The sequence below is a fragment of the Rattus norvegicus genome, chromosome 12 (assembly GCF_021556685.1).
Source record: "Rattus norvegicus strain SHRSP/BbbUtx chromosome 12, alternate assembly SHRSP_T2T, whole genome shotgun sequence".
In the NCBI taxonomy this organism is placed as follows: Eukaryota; Metazoa; Chordata; class Mammalia; order Rodentia; family Muridae; genus Rattus; species Rattus norvegicus.
In genome coordinates this window covers 51,391,337-51,418,102 of record NC_141545.1, presented here as the reverse complement: position 1 = coordinate 51,418,102, position 26,766 = coordinate 51,391,337, and the positions used below count along the sequence as shown (strand labels likewise).

Sequence of the window (26,766 nt, the reverse complement as noted above, 5' to 3'; positions counted from 1 at the left end):
CACACACACACACCACACACCAAAACAAAGTGCAGCTCTAACCTGGCGTGTGGTTCTCATAGTGGACACACAGGCCAGAAAAGGATGGGGGAGGGGAGACTTGGCATTTAACTAAGAGTCACAGGCAGCAGTCTGGACACTTATAGATTTCCTGGGATATTGGCATTCGGGATGAACCAGTGACATCCCCAAGATGGGAATCGCAGGATGCCACCAGAGAGCTTAGCTCCAGCCCTCTCTCCCACTCATACTTACCAAGAAGGGCCCAGAGCACATGTCAGAACCAGAACCAAACAAGGTCAGGCTCTTATAGGCAGGAAAGGGGCAGGGGCCCCAAGGGACAAACACAGACTCAGCAAGCCAGTGATAGAAACAAAAGCCAGTCCTGGCCAAGGCCCAGGGTGAACATGTCAGCAGCTCTGGCTTTAGTGGGGAGGGATCTGTGGCTTGCCCCAGGGTCAACGACAGAGAATATGAAGGGGGGATAGCCTGCCTCCATTAATTCCACAGGATCCCTGACCAGGACCAGGGAAAACTAGGTAGACTTGGGGTCCAACATCATCTTGATGGTGGGTGCCCTTCTGTCTGTCTGCATGATAGGACAGATACTAGCCAGATCACAGGGCTCTGTGCCTGTCCTCCTCCTGCACCTCACGTGCCCCTGACTTCACACTCTCACTTGAGGCTACTCTTTAAAGGGTGGAGATTCTGCTAGGGCTGGGGACACAGAATGCAAGATTCCTGGCCAGATTCCAAGCCCACTTCATTTTGAGTTCACACAGTGGACACGGTTGAAGCTTCTATGTGGGTCTCAGTTTCTCTGGGGAAATGGTGGGTCATTTGGCGTTCATTTGCCCTGGGCTCGCTCTGGAAACCCTTCTGTCAAGACTTCACACTCTCAATTGAGGCTACTCTTTTAAAGGGTGGAAACAATGTATACAGTGGTTTGGAAGCAGTAGTTGCAAAACCCTGGGGGAGAGGGGGACCGGAACCAGGGTTCTGAATAACAAATGCCCAGGAGCACAATTTTTCTGTCAGGACCAGAACCTGTGCACTCTGCAAGGCCTGAGGAAACATCCGTGGCTGTGCGTGCGGGAGCAAAGGCCAGGAGGGGCTGCAGCTTGCAAACAGGCCTCACAAAGCAACGCATGCCTGATAAGCATGTGGCATCCCATGGACCTCGACTCTGAGAGGGCCCCGTCACTGGAGAGGTAGCCTGACCGGAACCACTTGTGGTAAAACTCAGCCTTGCTACTGGGTGACACAGATAAAGAACGAGTCCTGCGATGGCCAGGAAAAAAGCACCATCTCTTCCTTCCTTCCTTCCTTCCTTCCTTCCTTCCTGACAGTTGTCACACAGGCAGGACAGGCAGGCGCAGTCTCCACAGGCAGTAGCCAGAGTCTGCATCCAGCGCCTGGGGGCTAAGGACCTTTGAGTAGTGAGAAGGTTCCCAGTGCCTCTAAGCCTCAGTTGTGTTATATGTTGAATAAAAATAAAAAGATAAAGTCAGGGCTGATGAGAAGGCTCAGAGGGGTATCTCCAAACCTGACAGCCTGACTTTCATCCTCAGGACCACAGGAAAGAAGGGGAGAACCGACTCTTGCACACACACACACACACACACACACACACACACACACACACGTGAGCGCACACATTAATGGTTGGCCTGAAAGCACAGGATACCCCAAGCATAAATATGTTCCCGGTGAGTAGTGTCTGCACCTGTTCTAAGAACAAAGGCCTTGGGTCTTGGCCACTTTTGCCATCCTGCATCCTGTAACCATAGAAATAACTTATCATTATGAATGACAGGTCCCCAAAAGCAGGTCTTCATAGAGTCTGGAATCGGGAGGTTGGAAGGAACTGAGTCCACAGCCCGGTGTGGTCTACACTTGCTATCCTAGCACTTGGCACATGGAGGCAGGAAACCTAGCCTCAGCTACATAGAGGGCTTGAGGCCAGCCTGGGCTACATTAGACCCATGTCTCGATATAATAAGAAGAAATAAAGAAGAACATGAACGCCAGTCCCACATGACGGATGGGAAACAGGGCTGGAAGGCGACAAAGGAGCCACCCCACTTTCTCATCTATAAATAGCGATCTGAAGAGCTGCCCAGCAAGGGAGGCTGCTCCCATCTCCCCGAACCTTTGGCAAGCTGCCCATGGCTAGGAGGGTCGGGGGACAAAACTGCCCCAGATGCCTGCCCTTGAGGCAAGGTCTGTGGGTGGCCCCCACCACAGGCATCTTGGCCTGAGTCCCAGTGGCTGGCCTATCCTGTGGTTCCCAGCTTGCTCTTCAAGGCCTTGGCCCAGGATGAAAGGCAGAGAGGAGGCTAGCAGAGAGAGGGGCTAAGTGCTGGGCCTAGGCCAGGGTGACCACAAGATAGAGATAGACCCCATGGGGAGTCCTGGATCCCCCAGAGAAGAAGGGTTTCCCAGAAGATGGCTGCAACCCTACTGGGGTTGGGGACACAGAATGCAATATTCCTGGCCAGATTCCAAGCCCACTCCACTTTGAGTTCACACGGTGGACACGGTTGAAGTTTCTATGTGGGTCTCAGTTTCTCTGGGGAAATGGTGGGTCATTTGGCATTCACTGGTTTGTAGGATACATGACTGTCCTGCTTTCTCCTTTGCCCTGGGCTCCCTCTGGAAACCCTCCTCTCTATTCCTTTCTCTCTATTCCCCCCACACCTTTGATCCCTGTTCTCACCTCAGATGTCCATTACCTCTGTCTCCTCACCCTCTCCAGCGGACCCTGGAGACCTGGCTCTAACAGGGACCTGCTAGGGCCTGCATGAAACTCTGGCCCTTTGCCCAGTCAGGTACAGTGGGATGTGAGGCTACTCAGAGTCTCTGTGTTCCTGACCCTGGGCAGCACCCCTGGCGTCAGACAGTGTGGGCTGATACACAGTGAGGAAGGAACCAGGCCTTGAGTACTAAGCCCTTGGGCCTGAGACCCAGCCCTGCCCCATCACCCTAGAACAGGAATTCAGGCAAGCCTCCATCAGGGCCAAGGCTGGATAGCCAGAGCCTTCCTGTTTGCCAAGGCCAGTACGGGTCTCTGCACCCAGCCTTCCTCGTCCAAGAAATGGGTATGGCAAGGACCCGTATAGGGCAGGTGTGCTGCAGAGCCCCAGAGATGGCCATCCCAAATCCCAGAGGCTGCAAACACACAGAAGTGCTCAGGACAGGGACAGTGGACTGAAAGCCTACTTCTTGTTTTTACAAAACATGTACACATTCAATGTTGTCTTCAGTTCTGGGCAGCATCCACAGGGGCACTTGACAACTGTGCCTGTAAGCCTGAGACCCCCAGAGAGAGGTAGAGACTTGTGAAGCCGTACGGTGAAGCTTGGTGACTGAGGCGGGATTCTAATCCAGGTCACCTCCTCCCCAGTGCCCCTTCCCTAGCCTAGGCTGGCAGCCAGCAGGGCCCTGGGCCTGTCTCCAGCCAGGGGAATAGAGAGAACAGTCAGAGCAGGGTTGGGGCCAGGGTTTCTCTGTGTTCCAGGCCAACAATAGAAAGTGCTAGACTGGGCAGTAATGTGGCAGAGCCGGCCACGGGCCCCATCCAGGTTTGCTGAGCCAGCTGCCTCTTTGTGCTACACTATAGACCCTGGTGCCTGCCAGGTTATAAAATGGGGGGTTGGCCCTGAGGGACCCATAACACCAGCCTGTCCACCAACACAGGTAAGAGGAGACTGCCACACTGCCCAAGAACTGGAGAGAGGTGGAAATATGGGGGGAGGGTGGAAGTGGGGGGAGGATGTCTGATGAAGACAGAGCTGGGCAGACGCTCGGAGAAAGCCAAACCCAGAACTCTGTTGCTGGTGCATTACTTGTCTACTTAGCACTCTGGAGGCTAGGGCAGGAGGATTGCTGAGAGTCAGAGGCTAGCCTGGGCTGCAGAACAGAGGAGGGGAAGTAGAGAGGAAGGAAATGGTACCCACTTGGAGAGGCAGAGAGAGGATGAGCGGGAAGGAGAAGGAACTCACGGCTGGTCAAAGAACCTGAATTCTGGGGAGTGTTTCCCAGAACAGAGACAGGTCAAGCCTGGTTGAAACCCCCAGATGTGATCCAGATGTGTGGGTAGCAAAGCAGCCAGCCTTCCTGAGGAAGCCTGGGAGGAGAGTGCTCACCCCAGCTAGAGAGAGGGCATTGGGAAACCACTGGACCCAGGGAACGTGCTTTGGGCCCCAAGCACTACAGCAGCACGTCAATTATCAGCATAATCTTTGGTGGATTTCCTCCAGGGGACAGTGCCATCAGGCATGACCCCTATCAAGAAATCTGTGCTCCTCCAGGGACCAGTGGAGCTTACCAGAGTCCTCTCTCCACAACGCCCACAGGCCCAGCTCTGGCATGGAGCAATGGAAACACACTACTCCCTCTTTTTTTGCCTCCCTGTCCTGAGTGCCAGGCTGCTATTTGCACACCCACATCTGCCCTCAGAGGATGCCAGGGGCAGAGGAGGGCTGGGAGAGGTTCAGGACACGCACACATTTGCACTTGCTCTCTGAGCAGATGTTGCCTGAGAAGCTCCCATGGGCCTGGCACAGAGACAAGTGCTAAGGAGCTATTCCAAGCGGGAGAGCTTACAAGACTGCATAGAGTAACCAGGGTGCCTGTCCATCTGCTTCATGGCAGCTAGACTCTAGAGGGGTATCCTGATCCCAGCTAGCCCACAGTTAAGGTCAAGATGTGAGGGTTAGGGTTAGGGTTATGCGTTCAGTATTATACCTGAGTGTGACTGCCACTCACGTCGAGAAAAGCCATGCACAAACACACATGGCGGTGAATTAACCAAGCACAGGAAGGGAGGAACAGAGTGTGGGACTAGAGGTTAGGAGGCAGCACAGGGAAGAGACAGTGTCCAGGAAGGGGTTGGCTGTCCCAGAGCAAGATGGAGCCTACAACTTCAGTGCTGTTTCCCAGGGAGAGCCGATGGCTGTGGAGGAGCCCACAGTCATGGGTGAGACACACAAAGAGGGGGGGGGTTGGAAGCACCACTCCAAAATCACCCAACCCAAGGACTTTTCTTCTTTGCAGCATCAGAAACCATGTCTCAGGTTGCCAAGGCTGCAGCCACCACTGCGGTGAACCCAGGGCCTGATGGCAAAGGGAAGGGAACCCCATCCACAGGGACAGCCCCAGCCCCTGGCCCTACTCCTGTCCCAGCTTCTGTGCCCAGGCCTGCTGCCAAAGTAGGGGAACTGCCTCCTGGAAGCTACAGGGTAAGGATGCGGGGGCTGGGCTGGCTGTACTGATCCACTCCTCCTCACCCTGCTTCTCTCTCCTACCCCCACTTTCCTCCCCTTCCTCCTCATCCTCTCCCCTTAGCAGGTCTTCTTCCTGTGTCTCTGCCTCTCATCTGACTTTTTCTGCTCTCTGTCCTCCCTGGTCTTCCAGTCTCCATCCTCCCTGGCCTGCTCTCCATTCCCCCCCCCCACCCCCACCAGCCTGTTCTTTATCCTCCCTAGCCTTCCAGTCTCCATCCTCCCTGGCCTGCTCTCCAAGCAACCTGGCCTGCATTCCATCCTCCCTAGCAAGCTTTCTGTCCTCCCTGGCCTGCTGTCCATCTTCCCTGGCCTCTTCCTTCCCAGTCTGGGAACCGCAGGAGTTCCACACACCTGGGAGAAAAGGGTGTCTACTCTAGAGTGTGAAGCAGTCCTCCTTGCTACATGCCCATTCTGCGTGAGGGAGTTTAGAGGGCAGCAAAGCCAGAAACACAACAGGAGTATGTTGGGCGATGGGACCACTCATGACAGGAGAGCCCCAGGGCCACCAGGCTGACCTCTGACCTTGCTGGAAATTCTCCCCCAAGCTCCAGGTTGCAGGGCTCCTAGAGAGACCCAGACTTCCTACTCTTGGGGTTTGACTCGCTGTCCTCACCCTGGGGTAGAGACCTGGCCACGATTGGTTTATAACTCACACCTGATCTGGATGTGGCTGCTTTTGATTTGCGTCATTATGTTTAATCATTGACTTAAATTTACTTTTTAACAAGGTTCCAAGCACCTACCTGCAAACCTCACAGCCCAGATATAAGCACAAATTTGATGAAAATCCTACCTGGCCCTAGTGTCCCTTAGGACTCTACCCTCTATGATGTCCCCAGCTTCAAGCATCTACCACGTACACTTGGTGCTGGTTGAATAGCATCCTGACAGCACCGAATGGTGGAGTTCCTGTGTGGGACAGAAAACGTGCAAATAAGAGGCACAGAGGTGAGGGAGGGGTTGTCTGTGCCCTGAGTTGTGGGCTGGTGAATCTTCCCTGTATTTGTGTCCACAGATAAGGAAACGTCTCAGGTCCTAACTTGAAGGAGTCCTCTAAGGGTGGGGCAGAAAAAGCAAAAGAGAAGAAGGAAGAGGAGGAGGGAGAGGGGGGAGAGGGGGGAGAAGAAGAGGAAAAGAGAAAGAAGAGAGAGAAAGAGGAGGGAAAGAGGAAGAGGAGGAAGAGAAAAGGAAGAGAGGAGAGAAGGAATAATAGGAGAAGAGGAAAGAGAAGGAAGAGGAGGAGGAAGAAAGAAGTAGGAAGAGGAGGGGAAGAGGAAAAGGAGGAAGAGAGGGAAGAAGAAGAGGAATAGTAGAAGGAGAAAAGGAAGAGAGGAAGGAAGTGGAGGAGAAAGAAGAGAGAAGTAGGAAGAGAATAGGAAAAAGAGAGGCAGAAGAGAGGGAGGAAGAGGAGGAAAAGGGGAAGGAGAAGGGAGACTCAGAAGCGATGGTGACTTCCCAGAATTGTACCTGGCTATAAGTGATATCACAGTGGGAAGCACTCAGGCCCTACCCAGGGTAGAGGAGGAGCAATCTCAGAGACTTCCTGGTGAAAAGTGGCCTCTGCACCCAGAACAGGTTCAGGACCACACAGGTAGCCTGGATTGTGAGTTAGGAAGTGGAAGGTCCAAGCTGGAGATTCCTGGTGAAGAGGTCATGCCAGGCTGAGAAATAACAGCGAGGAGAAGCTGGAAGGGATGGACCTGACGTACACACGCTTAGTACAACAGGTGCACACGCTGGGAGCTGAGGTAACAGAATAGCCAGGTCGGTCTAGGCTACACAGAGAGACCTTGGATGGGAGACACAGCCCCCATTCCTGCTTCCAATGATGGAACTGATCTTGAGTTCAGTAGTGGGGAGACCGGAAGACAGGTGCACTCACAAACTGAGGCTCATGGCACCATGATGAGGCAGACCCAGGCTGACACATTTGATTGACACATGCCCTTCAGAGGTTGTGGGACTTGAGCCTTTCATCTGACCGGCTTGCTTCATTTTGGAGTTAGTGTCATGGAGCCAGAGCACCCCTCAATCTGTCTCTCGGGCATGGTGGGTTTCTCTCTGCAGCTGGTCGTCTTTGAGCAGGAAAACTTCCAGGGCCGCCGGGTGGAATTCTCGGGGGAGTGCCTGAACCTGGGGGACCGTGGCTTCGACAGAGTGCGCAGTCTGATCGTCCTCTCCGGACCGTGAGTGCTGGGGTGGGTGGGGACTCTCCACCTCAGAGCAGCTATACTTGCCTGGCACCTTCTAGTCACACCTTGGTCATTCCTTATTCTAGCTGCAAACCCCAGGGGGAGGGGGGATGGTGCTCCCTCATTGACATGAGGTAATCAAGAGTTAGAAAGTCCTGGAGGGTGCATAATACGTCACCTGAAAGAGCACCAAGAAGAGAGAGAGAGAGAGAGAGAGAGAGAGAGAGAGAGAGAGAGAGACCTCCCCAGTCAACAGCAGACAGGGAAACTGAGGCTCTGAAGGACTGAGTTAATGAGTGGTGTCATCCATGCCGAGTGACCGAGCTATGTCCCAGGCTACTGGATTTTACCCCCAAATCATGGAAGCAGCAGGCTAGCTTTCCAGGGCTATCTCCATGAGCGGAGGCCATCGTGTTCCAGCTACCATAAAGCCCACCAAAGGGTGTAGCCAGCCAACATTTAGGTCATCCCATGCTATCTACAGCACGAAGTGAAGTGCCAGGTTGTTTCAAGGTCAGATTTAGATCAGACCTACTTGGGTTTGAACGCTCATGCCTTACTGTGTCTGGTTCTTCAGTCTCCAAGCCTCCGTTTCCCTGACTCCAAGACAAGGAGAGTCAGAATGACTCTAGGGCAGAGTGGGGTTGGCAGTGTAGACATCCAAGCACGGTGTGTTAACAGCAGTGGCCGTCCACTCTGTGAATTTCGGAGCACACCAGGCTCCGTGCTCTGATTCATGGGCCACTCATGCTTCTCACGCCCACTCAGTCTGGTGCGGTCAGCCCCAGTTCAGTCCCACCCATCCCCCCAAGCCCATCTGGGACAGGAACTGGTTGCTGTGGCCATCTTGAGGTTTGAGGGTGTTCGGGATGCCGATGACTCAAAGCCAGAGTATTTCTCCACAAAAAGAGAGACGGCTATGACCATGTCTTTTTCTTTCAATGTTCTGGGGTTGCGCCCAGAAGGAACAGACATGGGCCTGAGATCCAGAGGCAAGGGCTGAGTCAGGGATCAGCAGGCATGTGGGAAGAAAGGAGGAAGAAGGGGAGAGACATGTACCCAGGAGGTCTCGAGTACCATGTACCTAGGAGACCTCAGCCCGAAACCAGACACCATGCATGACTTGGGCTGGGTACCACCTTTCAGGGCTGAGGCTCCACGTCCTCATTTGACTCCTGCCTTCCTCTTCTCGACTGTGGCTCAAAAAAAGCCACCGGCAATAAGGATGGACACCAGGACACATACCAGACATGTCTCACAGCTGACTAGGTCCTCATGAGCCACCTAAAGAGGACGGAGGAGTACAGAGGGAGAGCAGCAGGTGGCAAGACCACCTCTGTCTTGTCTTTTCGTAAGCAATGGCTTCCCCCCACCCCTAGTCCCTGATGCAATTACCCTGTGAACTGTGTGTTGAGTCTTCTCAATGAGCTTGATTTCAGAGCCTCATTGTTCAGTGATGCAGGTGCAGCCGCTTTTCCTCCTTCACTGAAGTGTGATTAGCTTCAGTGACTGCTCCCAATCATGTGGTGGAGAGTGAATGATGAGCTGGGATTGGAACTCAGGTCTGTCATTTCCCAGCGTCTCTGGTCTTCATGCTTTTGTGGCGCCACCTCAAGTGGTTCTCTTCCCAGCTAGCCATTCTACCCATCACATGTATCACCCATCCACACGCGCATTCGTCTGTAGGCCAACCCGTCCGGTCATCCGTCTGGTACCCATCACTCTCTTTCATCCATCTTTCCCTATATCCATCTATTTGTTCACTCTTCCAGCTACTCAGCCATCTGCACATCCACTCTCTTGTCATCACCTATCCATCCATCTGCCTCTCTACCCATACGGCCACCCATTCATCTACATATCCACGTACACATTCACTTATTCATCCACCCCTTGCTTGTAACTGAGATATCCATCCATCTACTCATTAGCTTATCCATCCGTCCATCTGTCCATCCATCCACTTAAACATCCATACATTCATCATCCATTATCCATCCGCCATCCATCTATCTGTTCACTGGTCTCCCCAACACCCTATTCATTCATCCATCCTTCCATCCACCCATCCATCCTTCCATCCACCCACCCATCTATCCACCCATAAGCCCATCCATCCATTCATCAATCCATCTACCCACCTATCTATCCACTCATCTACCCATCCATCCATTCACCCATTCATCTACCCATCCATCCACCCACCCATTTATCCATCCATCTGTCCATCCAACCTCCCATTCATCTATCCATCCACCCACCCATCCTTTGATCTTCTTCTCCAGTCTACCAAGGACCTCAGTTGTCTTCTTGGAGGACAAGTCCTATCTTCATTCTGTCACTTCAGTGTGACTGACTCATCCCTCGGACAAGGTCCTGAGGTTCCTGTGATTCTCAGCCCATGACGGCATCTCCATTCTGGTGAGAAAGTCATCCTTCTGGTGAGAAAGTCCCCGCATCCCTCAGGGAGATAACATTCATGGAGATGTTCCACTGAGCCTCTTGCTTCTTCAGAATTCCAAACACGCAGAGTGAGGATCACCGCCCTCGGGATCCCTGCTTTAATCTTCCTGATCAGACTACACTGAAAAAGCCCCCACTAGATTTTAAACTTCCAGTTTACTTACTCTTCGTGAAAGACAAAGCACTTCGTGTGCTGTCATCACAGCATGAGAATTCAGCAGGTGCCTGACTATGCCCCACCCCTGCACCACACACCCGGGCTGTGGAACTCTTGCTCTCCAGGCTGCTTCTCAGCAAATGAGAATGAATTCTCTCAAATCTGAACCTCTGAGCCCACTCACATGTGCTTCCTTTGACTTTGTTTCCATGTTTGGAGACAGGGTCTCACTGTGTAGCCCAGGCTGGCCACAGATAGCACCATCTTGCTGCTTTCCTCTGGGCTGGGATTGCAGGATGCATGATCATTCTTGGCTCCTGTGTTTTATTCTAAACGATCCTTGGAACACAAGCTTGTACCACTCTGACAGGTGAAAACCTACTTTTGTTGTAAGTCACGGGTACCTGTGAGATGCCTTCAAAGCAGCACTTCATACCCTGGCCTGCAGAGCTGAGGCAGTGCCTGGTCCTCCCGTGGTTGGAAAGGAGTGACCAGTAGGTGTTAGGATCACATTAGCAGCAAACAGAGATGTCGTCCCAGATGTTAACGAGTTTAAAAGAAAATCCTTCTTGAGAAGTTAGTTGGTCCTGGGTCCTTATACTATTTAAAACCCTGTGGATCACTTCCTTGCTAAAATAATTTGCTCAGATAATTACACACAGCATCTCACTATATCCTTTGCCAACTCCAAAAACAGTTAGATGAAGTGACGATGCCTGGGAGAGGGGAAGCCGCTAGTCCGTGGTTATGCAGGGATAGGGACAGAATGACACCCGGGCCCATTGGCCCCACTCTGGGTTTTCATTTCGGTATCTGGGCTGCTGTGCAGAAAAGAAGCAGGAAGAAAAGCCAGGAAGGAAGGCACTTACTGATGCTTTCTCCTCTGTCTCCATCCCTCTTGGTCCTTCTTATGTTCAGCTGGGTGGCCTTTGAGCAATCTGCCTTCCGTGGGGAGATGTTTGTCCTGGAGAAGGGTGAGTACCCACGATGGGACACCTGGACCAGCAGTTACCGCAGTGACCGGCTCATGTCCTTCCGGCCCATCAGGATGGTGAGTGGCTGGGGCTGGGGCAGAGGTCTACCATGAGCACAGAAGCCTAGTGACCTGTGGTTGTTCAGAAACAGACTCCCTTGCTCTCTGCAATTCTGCAAACACCCCATCCGTGTCCCACCGGGGCTGTGGGTGATAAACAGACACTTCTCTGCTCTGTGAGTTTGGAGTTAAGCTTCTGGAAAGTGACAAAGCCATTTTAGTGTGCTCCTTGATTTCTCCCACAGTAGGTCAAGTTCCCGGTTGCACATCGTACACGCTGGGCAGCCTTTCAAAGCCCAGCATCCACCCAGGGAACACAACATGCAGAGCAAAGTTTGCACTATAGTCAGGCATGGTAGGTGACACAAAATCCACGATCCCAATACAGGGGAGGTGGAGGCATGAGGATTCTGAGTTCAAATCTAGCCTTGGGTACAAGTGAGACTTTGTTAAAGAAAGGGAAAAAATGAAGGTAAGTTAGCTGTGAAGTGGCTAATAAAGGGACTTAGGGAAGGTAGTTGTGATGTCTTGACCACATGACAACATATGCTGAATTAGATCAGTGCAAAAGAGATGACTCTAGATCATGGAGACAGCACAACAAAGTGTGCAGTCTTTCCAGAATTATGAATCAATTGTGAATTATGAGCCAATTACTCTTTTTACTCACACATGCCCAGCTCAGATGCCAGTGACTCTCGCCTCCTGAGGTGGGAACTCCTATGAAGAAAGTTCCTTAATGGAGGCTCACCAGTGAACTGTGAGGCATTACTAACACACCACTGTGTGTCAGGCAGCCAGGGTCCTCGCAGCACATTGAGAATCCCAGACTGGATTTCAGCCTTCACACTAGGTGCCCTTAAGAGCTCAGAGCTTAACTATAAACCCTTGAATCCCAGGCTGGATTTCAGCCTTCTCAGTATGTGCCCTTAAGAGCTCAGAGCTTAGCTGCAAACACTTGAATGGCCTTGTATGCCCATCTATGTCAGTGGCTCTCAACATTCCTACAGCTGTGACCCTTTAATACAGTTCTTCGTGCTGTAGTGACCCCCTCCCCAACCACAAAATTACTTCATTGCTACTTCATAACTGTAACTGTGCTACTGTTAAGAATCTTATTGTCTAATCATACAGCATATCTGATATGTGATCCCCATGAAAGGGTCTTTTAACCCCCCAAGGAGGTCATGACCCACAGGTTGAGAACCAATGATCTACACACTGGGTATTGATGGGAACCTTGCTCAATCAGGCAGTGCCAATGAAGTACCCTGATTAAACGCTGCTATCCAACATTGTAAGGGCTATCCATTTATAGTTGGTAATGGTAGGGTGGTGTGTGTGTTGCTTCGTGTTTTGAGACAACATACCATACTGAAGCCCTAGCTTTGTGTCTCCCCCAGGGTTACAGGTATGCACTACACAATCAGATCCTAAGTGTTTACTGAGCATATGAAATCTGGTGGGTCTAGATGGAGATATTCCATAAGCATGAAACACGGTCCTGGTTTTAAACACACCACCACATGTGTTTCTCACAAGTGTAAAACCATTTTCACGTGATCACACTGGCCAGTTTTAAAAACTATGGTTGCATTTTAGATATAGTTGTTTAAATAAAATATATTAGAAAAATTTAAAGACTATCTACCTCCACTTCACCCAGATCAATTAGTTCTGATTCTGTGGGAGCAGCTGATTCTGGGGGAGCCCCTTTCCTTCACCTCCCCCCTCCCTAGGTCATCTCTTACACATGCGACCATGCTCCGGTCTGACTCATCCTGTGTCTTCTGTGACTGTTCTGACTCTGGGCCATCATTGTCCTTCTCCTGAGCACCTCCTCCACCCCAGCTCGCTCCTGGGTTCTCTGTCTCTCTTTTATCCCTGCTTTCGTGAAAATTACTTCCAAAATCAAACCTGATCCCAGGGACCCGGGCACGGTGGCACACATTTTTAGCCCAGTACTCAAGGAGGCAGAGGCAGGCAAATGTCTGAGAGTTTACGTACCTGACCTAAATAGTGAATCCCAGGCTGGTTAGGGCTATAGAGTTGGGACTCTGTCTCCAAAAAGGAAAAAGTGAAAAACAAAACAAAACCCACCAGAGTGATTGCCTCTGGCCTGATTTCGTGGGCTCAGTCCCAGGCCTGGAAGTCCATCTGTAACCACAAGCCTTGGTCCCTGCTGCTTGGGATGAGTGAGGGGAGCTGGGATTGGTTGTCAGTTGTCAGTGGGCAGAGCAGCCAGCACCTGAGTGCGCGGGAGCAGAGTCAGCCCTAGGAGAGCATAAGGAAAGGCCACACAGGGGCCAGCAAGGGCAGAATCCTGCAATAGCAATTAAACACTAGCCCCTGGACAGACATGGTTGCACCTACAGGAGTGGACGGGGAAGAACAGGGTAGGAGTGGGTATTCGAGAGAGGTGGGGTCTCATGGGGACTTATGGGGCATGGTGAGGTTATACCTCTATTGCAGTGGGAACCCGCAAACTGGTTTGGCTCCCCCAACTCAGCCAAGGTCCTCAACCGATATAGGTTAACAGTTACTGGCGCTGAATCACTTCAAAGCGCTTGCTAATCGTGACTCCTGTGTCCCTATGCCTACCTCAGACCACACTCTCTTTCAGGGACATTTTCCTATGCTTTCTCTTCGGCTCAGTGTGATCTCTACCCTACTTCCCTCCTCTGGCTCCCAACTCCTACTTGACCTACAAAACCGCTCTAAACTCTGTTCTCCTACGACAGCTCCCTTGATCCCTGCCTCCTGGAAGAGTTAACTGACTTGGCTCATGTACAGTCTAACACAGTGTCCTCAGTGTCTGTCCACAGAAGGACACGCTTGTGACCTGCCCTCCCCTTGTTTGTTTGTTGACAATGGTGGATAAAGGACCCCTTTATCGACCACCTGCTATATGCTGGGTGCTTTCTCTTCCTTCTGTGACATCTGTATAAGCAGCCCTGGTAGGCAGAAGCCATTACAATTGCAAAATTGAGGTCCAAACAGAGAATGAAGGTCTTCATGCTGCACAGCTTGTCAGCAATGGTCTGGGCCTCACCCTGTGCTGTTGGTGGTTCATCCCTCTGGCACTTCAGCTATTAAAACTAGTGTCGGGGCTCAGTGGCAGAGCACTTGCCTAGCAGGACCAGGATTCCACCGCCAGAACTCAAAACATAAAACCAAACCGACCACCAACAAAACACCAGATCCAGCCAGAGCTCCTTCTATGCTGTCATTCAAAGGTGTACCATGGGATCTTCCAGATCCATTGTTCAGCTACGAAGTGTCTTAGTCATGGTCCCATGGATGAAGTGGGAGTGGGCAGTGGCCCATTTTATGGGAAGACACATTAAGGCTTGAACTGTGTGAAATACCCCAAGGATTGGCCACAGTGAGAACTCAAACCCAGATCCATGCTCCACACACTCTTCCACAACCTATGGTCCACCGTAACTCACTCCGATTAGAAATTCATATAAAAAGACATTGGCTGGGGCTCCCCATTGGCACAGAGACACTGTTGGGAATTGGAATGGCACTTGTCTGAAAGGCACTGTCTCTGGCTGGCTGTGTGGTTTAGATCCATACGCTTGCCCTCTCTGAGGCTCTGTGCTACTGCAGGGTGACGCCACACATATTTCCTTGTACAGACTCAAGCCCGTGTGGATGAACTCATTTTATCCTTGGGCATTGGAGATGTTTCAACCATTGTCTCCTCTTCCCAAATGAGGAGGGCCCTCGCTGGATGGCCCGGGGGTCCTTCCCCACCTCTTTCTTCACCCCCTTCTGCTTCCATTTCTTCTGACTGTTTCTGCCTCCCCAGGATTCCCAGGAGCATAAGATCTGCCTGTTTGAAGGGGCCAACTTCAAGGGCAACACCATGGAGATCCAAGAGGATGACGTGCCCAGCCTCTGGGTTTATGGCTTCTGTGACCGTGTGGGCAGTATAACCGTCTCCAGTGGCACGTAAGCATCCAGGTTCTGGGGCCGGCAGCAAGTGCAGAGTCAGAAGCTGAGAGTATCAGAGACGGAATGTCACATCAGGTCCCTGGGAAAGGGAAAGACCTTATAATTCCCTCACCCCCACAGAGATCTCACACAAAGGCACATACACAAAGATCTGTCTCTGTCTCTGTCTCTGTCTCTGTCTCTCTCTCTCTCTCTCTCTCTCTCACACACACACACACACAGAGAGAGAGAGATCTCACAGAGACACAAACACAGATTTCATGCAGACACACGCACAGAGACAGATCTCTCTCAGACACACAGACAGATCTCTCACACAGAGACACATAGACACACACATGTAGAGATCTCACACACACAGATACACACAAAGAGAGATAGATCTTGCTCTCTCAGACATACAGATAGATGATCTTTCACACATATACATGCAGAGACACACAGAGATCTCACACACACAAACACAGATCTCAATCTCTCTTTCACACACACCTCACTCATACACACAGACACACACATCACATACACACACACACACACACACACACACACATCTTACACACATATACACACAGTCTTCCAGGACTATGTTCTGGGCATGTGGTAAGTTCCACCTCAGTCTAAATACTAGCCCACAGATGGAGAGAATCCCAGCTCCTCAGGCATAATGAGTCTCTGGCCAGAATAGATGTGGACAGAGGGTAGGTCCAGCAGAGATCCCTAGGTGCACCTGTCTGCGCCTCAGTGTTGCTGGCTGCATAATGGGTGGATGAGAAGCCCTCATCCACTTTGATCCCTGGGATCTGAGGTTCCCAAGCAGAGTCCTCTGTTCTACCTCCATGAGAACCTAGAGAAGGTCCGGTGCCTTACCTTCTAGAATTGTCTCCTGTAGATAAGATGAGTATCACCACATCCTGTGGTGTTTCTGGGTGATAGCCTACCCACCCTGCCCCCAACCAAACCTGTGTCCTTCTGAGTCTTATCTGGGAGCCTGGCCCATGCTGGGCACAGAGGGGGGACTTGATTTGAAGCCACTCTCTACTTAGAAGGGTTTCTTCTACCCAGTACTAGAGATACCACTGTGCCCTACCTGTACAGTGTGGACATGGTTCAGCCTGGGTTCCCCTCCTCTATCAGGGTGGATGGAACTGGGTGGGATCCAGCTCTTCCTGCAGAGAAGCCAGCTAATGACAAACAGGGGGCCATAGAAGGGCTTGGAAGGCCTGCAGCTTGTGTTCAGGCAAGGATGGACTTAGAGTGAATCACCCACCATGCCTCTCCTTGGTGAGGAAACTTTTGTGCTGTACTCACCCATCAAAGGAAGTGAACCCTCATCAGAAACGGAAGGAGTGGGATCACCACTGTCCATGCCCCGCAGAGGGCAAACTGAGACCCACGTGGCTCAGCTTCTGGGTTATCTGACAGTAGATAGTGCTTACAGTAACCCCAGAGACTCATTGTATAGGAACTCCAGTTTCATGTATTGGATTCCGTTCTGGGCGGGGGGTGGGGGGTGGGGGGGGGAGGTGCAGCATCACCCGCAGCACGAACTGACTGCCAACAGTTGGGGCGTTCACTCCATCTGGTCCCCCAAGCATACTCAAAACAACATCCACATGACTGCCCACTTTACAGAAGAGAATACTGAGGCCTATCAGAAAGAGGAAGAACAAGTTCCATTAACTGGGGCTGGAAGGGCCAAGTCGGGGCAGGTGTGTGGCCCTTGTTGGGACACTCACTGCAGGACGGGTGATGATAAAGAAGTTGGAGGGGGAACGCTGTCTGTCTTTACACCTTCTGTGCTCTCTTTCCAGATGGGTCGGCTATCAGTACCCAGGCTACCGTGGCTACCAGTATCTGCTGGAGCCCGGAGACTTCCGGCACTGGAACGAGTGGGGTGCCTTCCAGCCGCAGATGCAGGCTGTGCGGCGCTTGCGGGACCGTCAGTGGCACCAAGAGGGCTGCTTCCCGGTGCTAACCGCTGAGCCCCCCAAGTGAGCCAAACTCCTGGCCTCACTTCTACAGCCCGCCCTGCCTCAGGTCCCATCCCCCCTCCCAGTCCCCTAATAAAGTTCCTACAGCCGACTTGCGCTTGGATCCATGAACCTGCTACTCCTGGTCATAGTCACAACCAGAACAATGAATCATAAGCTTGGCAATCACTACCAAGATCGTTTTCTTCTGTGGGGTGGGGGTGGGAGATCGAGTTCTATGTCCTAAGCAGGCCTCGAGGTTTGGTGTATAATCAAGGATGGCTCTTGGAGCTCCACACTCCCTATGTAGCAGAAGATGACCTTAAACTTCTGCACCAAATTTTTCCTTCCCTTTTCTTCTTCTTCTTTTTTTTTTTAAGATTTATTTATTTTTATATAAGCACACTGCAGCTGTCTTCAGACACACCAGAAGAGGGCGCCAGATCCAATTCCAGATGGTTGTGAGCCACCATGTGGTTGCTGGGATTTGAACTCAGAACCTCTGTGCTCTTATCCGCTGAGCCATCTCTCCAGCCCCAGATTTTTCTTAGAGGTGTGAACCATTGAGTTTATTTGGCGCTAGGGCTTGAACCCAGGGCTTTGTACAAGCTAGAGTTCCACCAACTAAGCCACATCCCCCAGCCTATTCGTTTATTTGATTACTTATTTATTAAAGACAAGGACTGCAGGCTGTCGAGATGGATATTGTGAGTTAAGAGAACCCACTGACTGGCTGCCCTGTCAGAGGACCTGGTTTCAATGCCCACCTTCCACGTGGCAGCTCACAAAAACAGCTGTTTCAGTCCTTCAGACACCCTCTTCTGGCTTCCAGAGGCATTCATTAATGAGTTCATGCAGATAGAACACTCAAGAACATAAAAGTGTATGTGTATATGTATTATTTTTTAAGACAAAGCCTTGCTGTGTAGTCCCGGCTGGCCTTGAACTCAGGATCCTTCCATCTCAGCCTGTTGAGTGCTGAGATTGCAGGTATGTGCCTCTGTACCCGGCCGCAAGAATATTTACACACATTTCGCTATAGCTTTCAGATTAGTACTAGGACCCTTCCAGTTGAACATGGGAAGAATACCAGGGCCCAGAGACGGGAACAGACTTGCCCAACATCACGCAATGAGCATCCACACCCAAATCCAGGCTTTCTGGCTTCGGAGTCTGCACATCAGACTCTCGCCCTCTCAGCAGCACCCAGATGACTTTCTGCTCCGCTTGCCTGTAGTCTGGGTGTGGCATTTGCATTCGGCACTTTAAATAGACTCGTTGGTTTGTAAATAAAACTCTGTTATAGCTCTCCAGGAAAGCAGAAACTCAGCCTCGTGTACTGTAGACAGAAAGTAGTCACACACAAAGAGATCAAATACAATTTAGAGAAGACTGCCTATTAAGTGTCAGCGGCACGTCTGCTCCCCTGACTCCAGCTTGCCTGCTCAAGATGTGACTCAATGGGGTCATTAGCGAGTGTTGGAGAAAAGCACAGACCAGCTGAGATAGTTTTTTTTCATGTTCCTGTTTTAAACAATGAAGATCGAAAGGAATGTTACTTTTGAGCAAACGATTCAGCCCATGTGTCCACGTAGAACCCGGTGTTCCGGAAATCTCTACCAGGCGTTATTGACTCGCCTATCTGTAGTTAGCATTGACTGACTGACGTTAGCCGGACGCTTGTAGTGAGAAGGGTGTTGCTATGGATATCTTCCAGGAGAAGAGGCTCGAGTCATGGAGCCAGAGCCTGCCTGGTGAAGCGTGAAGCACGGGGAAGCTATATTCTAGGCAAAGCAAACAGCAGAGTCCTGCGGGCCCAGATGGCACCAAGATATCGATGATTAAAAGAAAACAAGTGTATCTTCCCGTCACCTGCTTGAAACTGCTGGCGGAGAGCTGTGCTGTCTGCATGTGGAAGCAGCACCCTGTGCGGTGGCCAGCTCGCACAGCTGCGCCTGGCAGCTTTGTAGTGCCCCGAGTACGGGCGGGGGCGCAGGGAGATTGTGGTAGATGCAGCAAAGCATCCTGGGATGGGGGCAGTGGCTTGGCGGTTGTGTGGGCAGAAGTGGGGACAGGTTAGAGGCTGAGCCGGCAGAAGATGAGATGATAAGGAAGGTGGGGTCTTTTAACACCTCATCTGGGCTTTCTAGGGCTCCAAGGCAGAGGTGCCATGTTACCTAGCCTTCCTTGGGTCTAGCGCTATGCCCCCCGGCATCCTGCCTCTCCCTCTACCGTGATTCAACTCTCCTATCCGACAAAGTGGCTAGCATCTCCATCAAGAAGGCTTGTTTTGGGGTTGGGGATTTAGCTCAGTGGTAGAGTGCTTGCCTAGGAAGCGCAAGGCCCTGGGTTCGGTCCCCAGCTCCGAAAAAAAGAACAAAAAAAAAAAAAAAAGGCTTGTTTGTGGATCAGGATTGTGGGGCTGGTCTGTGCTTCTGTTGAGCCCTAGGAGGTATCCTGTAAATGGCTTCCTTCCGGGTCTTACTCCCCAACTCTCAATCAGTAGGCTGATTGTCCTTCCAAACACAATATTCTGAAGATAAGGTTCTTGGCAATGCATCGCCAGTCTTCCAGGACTGATTCTAAAGGCAAGCCTCCGAGAGATTCCCCACCCTGAGCTGGCGAACTCCTACCATTAATTCTGTCTTCCTCTTCCTCCCATTTTCTCCACCCCGATCTCCTACGGTGTGCAAGTGAAGATCTTTTCGTCTGTATCCCTTTTGATATTATAGTCCAGGCTGGCCTTGCATCTATTGTGTAGCCAAGGATAATTTTAAACTTTTGATCCTCCTGCATCTACCTCCTGAGTGGAGAGATTAAAGACATGCTGTCTCGAGCAGAGCCCTACAGTCATGAGCCATAAGCACTTAACTCTCTTAGCTCTAAGGACCTGCTGATAGCCGGATGGACCACACTGCCCGAAGGAGAAAGATGAATTCCATTGAATCGACTGAACAGTTTGCCAGTTGCTCTGAGTTTTATCAGCACTTGTTAAAAAGATAGTTTTGATATTATTTACACTGTGGTTGTTTTTATTTGTGTCAATCTGATGAGTCCTAGAAAAAGACAAACAGGTCAGAGAGATGCAGCTCGGTTGGTTAATGCCTGCCTAGCATCCTTGGGTTTGATCCCCCCCACCCCCACCCCGCCAGAAAATACTGGGTGTGGTACCACATGCCTATAATCACAACCATTGGGACGTGGAGGCAGGAGGATCATATATTCAAGGTTATCTTCTGCTATATAGGAAGCTGGAGTCAGCCTGGGCCATATGAGACCCTGGAGAGAGAAAGAGAGGGAGGGGAGGAGGGGGATGGAGAGGGGGAGAGAGTGAGAAAGTCAGAGAAAGAATTGGTATTCAGCAGCTTGATTGATTTTCAAACTCCTTCCTAGTTGCTCTCAGCTCAGTGATACCAGTATTTTCTCCAGGGTGCTGACAGGTGAAAAAAAATGGGCAAATTAGCCTCCTCAAGATTAGATACATATACTTGCCCAAACAAACACAAAAACCCAGGAGGGATTAACAGTCAGTACTTTTTTTATTTATTTATTGTTTGGCTAGCAAATTTATGAGCACATAAGACAATCTGTAAGAAAAACAAAGCACACAAAAGACTCTAAGCAAAATAAACAGTGCAGAGGGAAAGAAAACTCACTCGGGGGCGGCCAGGGTGAGCAGACAGGATGAGCCTACAGGGTGAGCCGACAGGCTGAACTTGTCAGCTCTGCCCTGGGTCCTGACTCCAGCCTGCTCTGGAAATGTGGGGTTCTGACCACCTGGGGAAGAACTTCAGAGCATCAGCATGAGAAACCACCATGTGTTGTTTTGAAACAGAAACCCAGTTTCAACCACAACTCAAAACATGATTCAGAGGTGACACTGATGGAAAGCAGGGGCTAGTCACAGTCACCTTTCTGGAAGCTTCGCCAGGAGCCTGCAGTCCTGCACCCTACACTGGTCTGAGCCCCCATCCCCTTAGTAGATCCAAGATCTTGAATCTTCGATCCAAGTATTTGGGAAGACAAAGTCTCTCTCTGGAGGAGCACTATTTTCCACGGTGACAGGGGTAACCCACATCTTTCAGTCTTGAATACATGGGTTGCTTGCCTGTGTGCAGCATAGAAAGGATTATCCCCAGAAGTGCTCAGGGTCACCGACCACAACCCAGTCAGCATCAGGGCATGTGGCAACTGAGTTCAAGGGAGAAGACATGGTTCCGGGGTGTCCAGAGGGGCTCGGAAGAGGTGAGCATCTAAGGATGGCAATGAGGGTGCCTGCCTAATCCCAGCTCTTGGGAAGCAGAGGCAGAGGTCACAAGTTCAAGATCAACCTGTGCTACATAGTGAGACTGTTTAAAAAAAAATGAAAGGGTTGGGGAGGCAGACCAGTCAACAAAGCACTTGCACTGAAACATGCAAACTTGAGTTCAATGCCCAGAACCCATGTGAAAATGTGGGGTGTGGTAGGTTGTGCTGGTAACCCCAGCACTGGGAGTCAGAGATGGGAAGATTCCCTGGGGCTCCTGGCCCAGCCAGTCCAGCCTAGCTGGTGAACTTCTGGCCAATGAGATATCTTGTCTCAAAGGAGGTCACTAGAATTCCGGAACATAACACTTAGGGTTGCTCTGGACACACACACACACACACACACACACACACACACACACACACACACCAGAGCAGAGACGACCACCTTGTTTGGAGCCATGATGCCATGGCAACCAGTCATCTGGGTCAAAGATCAAAGGATGTTTCCTGAAGCCTGACCATCCAGAAAGAAACAGTTACCACACAAGCTTCTTGACAGAGAATGAGCCTAGCTGCCTGCTGCTGCCAGAGTACTGGAAGGGTGAGAGACCTGAGTTTATTTACATTAGAACTAACAGGCAGCTGTAGTTCTCAAACCACATTTCCTGACCGAGGCTCTGTTTCCTCATCTGTAGAATGGGTGTGATGATAAGAAACCTCGGAAGGCTATTGGAAAGAATGAGCAAGCAATAGAAATTATTAAAAACAAACAAAACAAAACAAAACACAAAGCAAAACCTGGTGCTTCTGGGGATGGACTCTAGGGTTCTGAGACTGTTGTTCATCTGGCTCTACCACTCAGATACATCCCCAGCCCCAGCTCTTCTGAACAGCTCCAGGTACAGCAAGAGCCTGAAGAAGGCAAAGCTATTGATATATAGCATCGCCATAGCCCAGGATGTGAAGGGTCAGTGCTAGGAAGGGTTTAGAGCAGTGTGCTTGATGCTACATCTCTATCCCGTGCTTTTGACAAACATCCTCTGGAAACTCCCTAGGTGCCATGCTTTGTGAGCCTGTCTAAGGAAGCAGGTCGGAGAACAGATAAAGGAGATGCCCAGCCCTGGGAGGTCCCAGCCCAGGGACAGGGATGGCTTGTTCACCCACCTGCCTTCAAAGTCACATTAGATTCCCAGGCTGATCCACAAGGGGGATGGTGTTCCTATTGCTCCAGGAGGTAACAGTCAGCTTAAGATCTGCAAATGTTTGCTAAACTGGGTGACTGAGAGACTGCCCACACTAGTCATCCACTAGTACCTGCCTCTCCTGTCTTCCTAGCATCTCTGGAAGCAGAATCCTTCTTCTGCATCCTTTGCCTGCCCTGGGATGCTTAACTACCCTGGAATGAGCCAAAGCCCTTGCCCTGCTTGTTTCTCCCCAAGAGCACTCAGAGAGGTCTCTACAGAAACCCAGCCAGCCACATCCTTCCTTGATGAACACGTTCCCTATCTCCATTTCAACAGAACATTGTGGAGACGCCTTTCCACGGTGCACAGAAGCCAGGCTGCATCCTCCCCTTCCACCACATCCTGCCTACCTGTCTTCACACAGGCCCCAGGCTGACCTCCTCCTTACTGGATTCTGCTCTGGCTGCCCTAGTCTCTACCGTGGCTAATGTACTTTTCATGACTAGTCACACACATCACCCTGCCTGTACTTCGGGTCATGAGGTAAGCGCTCCATTTTTTCTCCCTGGACTAGCTTTGGCTCCTGCTTCTGCCTGGCCAGTTCCAGACACTGCTGTGAAGGCTTGTTGAGGGAATCCAGCTTACTTCTGGAATCATAAAGCCCAGAGAGAGCTCTCAGCTGAGCAGAAGTCCCCTTCAGTCAGACCTCTTTCTTTGATCTTTCTTCACCCATAAATAGTATAAAACTCCCAGCGCTGTGTCGTTAGTCACACTAAGTCTCAAATATACACTCAGTAAATGGTATGCAGTGTGGTTTCATTCTTGGTAACTGGCTTCACCAAGGCTGGGACTTTGTCAGCCCAGATTCTCCCACGGGCAGGCAGTTTTATGGAACCCATAAATGAATGACAAACACAAATCTGTATGCTTTGCCTTGTATGACATTTGTCAGACATTTGTGTTAGGTTTTTTTTTTTTTTTTTTTTTTTTTGGTTCTTTTTTTCGGAGCTGGGGACCGAACCCAGGCCTTGCGCTTCCTAGGTAAGCGCTCTACCACTGAGCCAAATCCCCAGCCCCCATTTGTGTTAGTTTTAACAAGTATAAAAATGTGTTACATTGTATTTTTGTACAGATATTGTGGATACTGTTTCACAGCACCCTGTGAGGTCAAACAGCAACTTGTTTGGGGGAGGGAGGGTCCTTGCATGATCCGGGTCACCTATCGAACTCAGGTCGGCAGACTCGGAGGCAGGCGCCGTTACCCACTAAGCCATCTCGCAAACCCCAGGATTTTTTATTTTAAATATTTATTTATTTTTATTACTTGTGTGTGTGCCAAAGTTGTGGAGATAAAACTTTGTGGAGTCGGTTCTCCTCTCCCATCTCTAGGTTGGTTTCAGGGATTGCAAGCATCTTTACCAAACAAGCCATCTCTCCCGCCCCAGAAATGTATTTTAAACTAGTAACACACACACACACACACACACACACACACACACACACACACACACAACGATGTAAACAGAGGATATAGGGGATGCAGTGAGAGGCTAGCCTGCATCCTCTCTTTTGCTCTGCACACCTTGGGCTGGCACCTCTCTGGGGCGCAGTTCTGTACTCACAGTGCACACCCCTGCGCTGAGAAATGGCCAGCCCGCCCCGCGTCTAAACGCCAGCCTGGTTGCTGCACCCCGGTGGGCGCCGGTCAGAGGAGGAACGCCCTGCATAGTTAAAAGGAGTCAGAGCTGCAAGCCCGTAACGGCAGGAGCTCCGCCCCTGGAGAGGGGACGAGGGCGGGACAACGTGGGGAGGGGCGGGGTCTCTTGGCCACACCCCTTGCGTCATGGCGCGTGGCCCTCCCCTAGGTAGAGGGAAAGCTATGGGAAGGGGTGTGGCCGAGACTGTGCGTGTGGGCAGGGCCTATCTAGGTCCCGCCCCCAGGCCTCCGGGCAAGCCTGGAGTCCTCCGGAGCGACTCAGCGATAGGCTGTAGGGGGCGTGGTCAAGTGATAGGCCACAGGGGCGTAATCACAAGTGGCTCCGCCCCTTGCGTCATGACACGCGGCCCCGCCCCTCGCGGCGCCTCCCTGGCGGCCGGCAGGGAGCCGGAGTCTGCGCGGGCGCGGATTCGGGCACGGTAGGTGGCGGCGGCCTCGGCCAGTACCGGGTCGGGGCTGCGTGGCGCGTTGGGGACGGTGGGCGGTGCAGACAGGCCTGACCGCCGCGGGAGGACGAGCGTGGCCTGGAGCCCCACCCGCGCGGCGCCGCGGGGAAGTTAACTTGCGGAGGTCGCGGCCCACGGTGGTTCTTAGAACGCTCAGACCTCTCGCTCTGCCCCATTTGCCAGCTTCCTGCTTTCACACGTGGGGAAACTGAGGCCTGGGCGGTCACGTGCCGGGCCGCTAGGACTCGCAGACAGGACGGAGCAGAAACTCTCCCGCGGGGCTCCGTGCGCGGGCGCGCGCGCGTGTGGCCCTCACCCCCACCCCAGAAGTGGCTGCCCCGGTTCCCCCTTCTCCCGGTGTCCACACTATTCCTCGCCCTCCCCACCCCTTTTTTTCTTTCATCCTAGCAGGGTTGCCCAAAGGTTAGTTAGGCCCAGCTTCTGCATTGGGGCAGACCGGGCTGGGAGGCTCCGGTTTAGTATTGGGGACATGCCCTTTCTCCAGCCTGTTTCCGGGCATGCAGAACTGGGTTTGTTTCGTTACCCTAAAGAAGCTGTTAAGTTATTCGTGAGCTGCTGTGCCCGCTCGGGCTTATCCATTTACCACATCTTGTTTTTTGTTTGTTTGTTTTGAAAAACGTATCAAAGGATTTTGTAACAGTTTTTCTGAAGGTCTGATCTACTAACCATACTACTCACCCATTGGAAGCAAACTTTAGGTTGGTGGGCTTTAGGGCGCTCATATTATGCACTGATCCCCATTGTCTACTTTTAGAACATTTGTACATCCCCCCCCACCCCGCCCCTCAAAGCAGCAGTCATTAACCCTCAACTCCCAAACCTCACCTTCATCTACACCTACTGTCTGTCTATGAATTTCTCTGCTCTGGATAGTTCTGTGCATGGTTTCTCACGTGTATAGTATTTCCTAGTGTGGATATACCGTGTGTGTTTGTGTGTATGTGCATGCGTGTTTGTGTGTGTGTGTGTGTGTGTGTGTGAGTGTGTGTGTGTTCATGTTCGTGTTCCATTGGCCTTGTAGATGTACAGTGGGTTGATGTTCTTTATGGCTGTGATCAGTACCGCTGCTGGGAATAACACACACCTTATTTCTTGGCATATGTATCTTTTTAGTTCTGCCTAAATACTTAACCCAGGACTGGGGTCCTTGGGCTATAGGATCCCATTCATGCTTAACCTATGGAGGAGCTGCCAAACTCCCAAAGTGCCTCACCACTTCACTGCCTGTGGTATGTGACGGTTATGATGATGTTTGTGACCAGGTCTTGTGGAGTCCAAGCTGACCTTGAACTCCAGACTCTCCGGTTTCAGCTCTGGAGTGCTGGAATTAGAGGCTCGTGCCACCTGCCTGGCTTGAGGGTTCCCATAATCCTGAATATGTTTAGCCTCTTCTGAAGCTTCAGTGCATTTGTCTTAAATGATTTCCTAGTTCACTAATGCACCGAGGGGTACCCTGCATGTCACCTGGGCGGTTCCTGGGACCTGCGAGTAAGGAAGGAGCAGTGGTGAGGAGATTGTGGTTGACAGCCTCAGTACCTACTGGTGTTGGGGCCTGGACCTGCCCACCCTCTTCCTGTGCTGGGTGAGGTTACCAAAGAGACAGGGTTCTTCCCACAGAACGGGAGGTAGACTGTGTGTGTGCGCGTGTGTGTGCGCACACACGCACACACGCTCAAGCATGTGTGTATTGAGACGGTCTCCTGGGCCTCGGGCTGGCCTTCACCATGGAACTGAAGATGACCTTTAACTTCTCATCCTCCTGCCTCCACTTCCTGAATGCTATACAGGTGTGCATCATGACACCATCTGTATTCAGTGCCGGGGTGGAAGCCATGGCTTCCAGCATGCTAGGAAAGCATGCAACCAATAGAGCTGCATTCCTTATAGAGTTATTGTGGGTGGTGTGTGTCTGCGCACATGTAGGGTCTGGGGAGGCCAGCGGTTGGTGGAGGATGTCTTTCTCTATCGTTTCTGTTGATCTCAGTCTTGTGTTTTGAGGCACACTCTCTCACTTTACCTCGAATGTGCCATTTTGCCTAGAGTGGCCAGCCTCTGGGACTCCCCTGATTTATATATTATAA

At 51.4% G+C, this 26,766-nt stretch overlaps 3 protein-coding genes across 11 annotated transcripts in view; 2 read left to right on the top strand and 1 right to left on the bottom strand.

Moving 5' to 3' along the window:
- Window positions 1–281, bottom strand: part of Cryba4 (crystallin, beta A4) — a 6,593-nt gene extending 6,312 nt beyond the window's left edge. Inside the window, exon 1 of one of the 3 annotated variants that reach the window (NM_031689.2) lies at window positions 256–281. The gene's annotated coding sequence lies outside the window, so the exon portion shown is untranslated. The other 2 variants (XM_087579224.1, XM_087579225.1) reach the window with 2 other exon arrangements.
- Window positions 282–3,570: 3,289 nt separating this feature from the next.
- Window positions 3,571–17,181, top strand: Crybb1 (crystallin, beta B1). The gene is made up of 6 exons (NM_012936.3): window positions 3,571–3,699; window positions 5,059–5,243; window positions 7,356–7,474; window positions 11,019–11,151; window positions 14,951–15,093; window positions 16,911–17,181. Exons 2-6 carry the CDS (start codon window positions 5,070–5,072, stop codon window positions 17,092–17,094), a joined length of 753 nt encoding a protein of 250 aa, NP_037068.2. The 5' UTR covers window positions 3,571–3,699; window positions 5,059–5,069; the 3' UTR covers window positions 17,095–17,181.
- Window positions 17,182–22,117: 4,936 nt separating this feature from the next.
- Tpst2 (tyrosylprotein sulfotransferase 2) overlaps window positions 22,118–26,766 on the top strand; it is a 42,938-nt gene continuing 38,289 nt past the window's right edge. For 3 of the 7 annotated variants that reach the window (XR_015633941.1, XR_015633940.1, XM_087578127.1), the window contains exon 1: window positions 24,611–24,637. Coding sequence is in view for 2 of the 7 variants with exons in the window: in XM_087578130.1 (XP_087434256.1) it covers window positions 23,040–23,044 (5 nt within the window). In the remaining 5 variants the exon portion in view is untranslated. Of the gene's footprint in view, window positions 22,217–22,409; window positions 23,045–24,585; window positions 24,638–26,766 lie in introns of those variants that run through there. The other 4 variants (XM_087578130.1, XM_087578129.1, XR_015633942.1 and 1 more) reach the window with 4 other exon arrangements.